The sequence below is a fragment of the Emiliania huxleyi genome, assembly GCF_000372725.1.
Source record: "Emiliania huxleyi CCMP1516 chromosome Unknown EMIHUscaffold_15, whole genome shotgun sequence".
NCBI classification, from domain to species: Eukaryota; Haptophyta; order Isochrysidales; family Noelaerhabdaceae; genus Emiliania; species Emiliania huxleyi.
Window position 1 is genome coordinate 224,681 of NW_005201092.1, and position 2,556 is coordinate 227,236.

Sequence of the window (2,556 nt, forward strand, 5' to 3'; positions counted from 1 at the left end):
GAGAGGGGGGGGGGGGAGTAGCAGGCCACGAGAGAGCCGGAGGGCCGGCAGAGAGGGAGGGAGGCAAGCAGAGAGGGAAGGGGGGGGGGGGGGCCGGGGGAAAGGGAGGGAGGGATGGAGCTTGGCCTGGTGCGTCGCTGCGGCAAGGCGCGCGGCGCCGTGGCGGAGGAGGCCGAACCCAAACGGCGCATCGCAGCTCAGCCGCAGCCTCCCTCGCCCGCCCGGTCGACTCCCTCCGCCGCCCTCCCCCTCCCCGTCGCCGCCGCCGCCCACCTCGACCCAACGCGTGCCGGTGCGGTGCCCGTGCTCGCTCGGGTACACATACCTATTCACACCTGCAGCTGTGAACCAACAGCGCCTCTTCACACCCCCCCCGCGCGCTCGCGCGGGGGTGCGCGCACGGCGTTGCTAGCTCGTCGGCCGACGCCGCGTGCACGCCGACCTTAGCGGCGGAGCAGCGGTCCGGGTAGTTTTCAAACGGGCCACGCCCATACCACGTCGCGTGCCTGTTCACAGCGTGAGGTGTGAAGAGACGCCGTTCTGTAGCCACGCCCATACCACGTCGCGTGCCTGTTCACAGCGTGAGGTGTGAAGAGACGCCGTTCTGTAGCCACGCCCATACCACGTCGCGTGCCTGTTCACAGCGTGAGGTGTGAAGAGACGCCGTTCTGTAGCCACGCCCATACCACGTCGCGTGCCTGTTCACGGCGTGAGGTGTGAAGAGACGCCGTTCACAGCTGTAGCCACGCCCATACCACGTCGCGTGCCTGTTCACAGCGTGAGGTGTGAAGAGACGCCGTTCTGTAGCCACGCCCATACCACGTCGCGTGCCTGTTCACAGCGTGAGGTGTGAAGAGACGCCGTTCTGTAGCCACGCCCATACCACGTCGCGTGCCTGTTCACAGCGTGAGGTGTGAAGAGACGCCGTTCTGTAGCCACGCCCATACCACGTCGCGTGCCTGTTCACGGCGTGAGGTGTGAAGAGACGCCGTTCACAGCTGTAGCCACGCCCATACCACGTCGCGTGCCTGTTCACAGCGTGAAGTGTGAAGAGACGCCGTTCACAGCTGTAGCCACGCCCACACCACGTCGCGTGCTGCGCGGCGGCCGCAGCCACGCGGAAGGAGAGGCCCACGCGTGGCAGCGAGCGGCTGGCGGCGGGGAGCACCTCCGCCTCGTCCTCGAGGAGGAGCGCGCCTGCTCACACCCCCAGCTGTGAAGAGGCGCCGTTCACACCCGCCCCCCGCCCCCACCGAGGACCGGCGCGCCGCAGCGGAGGACGGTCGCGGTGCGTCGGTGCCTGCTCACAGTCAGAAGGCGGGTGAACGGGCGGCCGCAGCAGCAGCGGCAGGGTGGCCGCCGCGGTGCGTCGGTGCCTCGCGCGCGTCGCACCGCCGGGCGCCCTCCAATCTGTGCTCGTCCTCACCTCTACCCGCTCGCTGTCGGCGAGGGTAATGCGGGTGCGCCGCCTGGGGAGGGGTGGGTTCGGGTACCGTGGGGTGGGGGAGGGGTGGGTTCGGGTACCGTGGGGTGGGGGAGGGGTGGGTTCGGGTACCTTAGGAGGGGGGGAGGGTGCGTTCGGGTACCGTGGGGTGGGGGAGGGGTGGGTTCGGGTACCGTGGGGTGGGGGAGGGGTGGGTTCGGGTACCGTGGGGTGGGGGAGGGGTGGGTTCGGGTACCGTGGGGTGGGGGAGGGTGCGCCGCTTTGGGGCCGAGAGGGACAGCACATCGGCAGTAGTGTCACTCTCGTTCTCGTGCGTACAATTATTGTGACTGTGTGTGATTACCATCATCATATCTTGCGCCGCCTGGCCGGTGAGGAGACGGCAACACTACTGCTATCGCCAGCACTAGTGCTCCTATCCCCCATCTCGTGCGCCGCCTGGCCGCAGAGAGGCGAGGCAGCCCGTCGGCCTCCCACGCGTCGGCGTACGAGACGGAGCCCGAATCGATCAGCCGCCTAGTCTCGGGCAACCTCGGGTGATCTCGCGCGATCTCGTGCGAGGCGCAGCCCGGGGGCCGCTCGGCCGCCGCAGCCAGAGGTACGGCACCGCGCGTAGAAAGGAGAGGCCGAGCCGAATCCACCAGACGCTGGCGGCGAGCGTGGCCGCGTGCGGGAGGGCGATGGTGCGCAGCGTCGACCCTTGGTCGTTGTCGGTCGGCGCGCGCCACACGTTGAGCTCGCCCGAACCGTCGAGGAGCAGCGGTCTCCCTGGGGGGGGGGGGGGGGGAGATGTGGGGAGATTTGGGAAGATGCGGAGGAATTTTGCGGAAGTGCGGGGAAATTTGCGGGGAAATGTGGGGCGGTGCGGGGAAATTCCGGGAAATTCCGGGAAATGCGGGGAAATTCCGGGAAATTTGGGGAAATTTGGGGAAATTTGGGGAGGTGCCGGGAGGTTCCGGGAAATTCCGGGAAATTTAAGCAGGTGTGGGGTTAGGGAGGCGACAATCTCCTTGCGCACCCCCGACGGAAAGTCGCAACCCGCCCTTGCCGCCCACGCGAAGTTCAAAGGGGTGGGAAGCACCTCCTCCCTCCTCCTCCTTCTCCTCCAAAAT

At 67.8% G+C, this 2,556-nt stretch overlaps 1 protein-coding gene across 1 annotated transcript in view; it reads right to left on the reverse strand.

Annotated features, from left to right (window-relative positions):
• Window positions 1-2,556, reverse strand: part of EMIHUDRAFT_449289 (hypothetical protein) — a gene marked incomplete at both ends in the record, with an annotated part of 8,217 nt that overhangs the window by 824 nt on the left and 4,837 nt on the right. Inside the window, 7 exons of the mRNA XM_005786561.1 lie at window positions 119-325; window positions 402-506; window positions 1,086-1,197; window positions 1,269-1,288; window positions 1,365-1,469; window positions 1,883-1,960; window positions 2,086-2,208. Of these exons, the coding sequence (XP_005786618.1) occupies window positions 119-325; window positions 402-506; window positions 1,086-1,197; window positions 1,269-1,288; window positions 1,365-1,469; window positions 1,883-1,960; window positions 2,086-2,208 (750 nt within the window). The remainder of the gene's footprint in view (window positions 1-118; window positions 326-401; window positions 507-1,085; window positions 1,198-1,268; window positions 1,289-1,364; window positions 1,470-1,882; window positions 1,961-2,085; window positions 2,209-2,556) is intronic.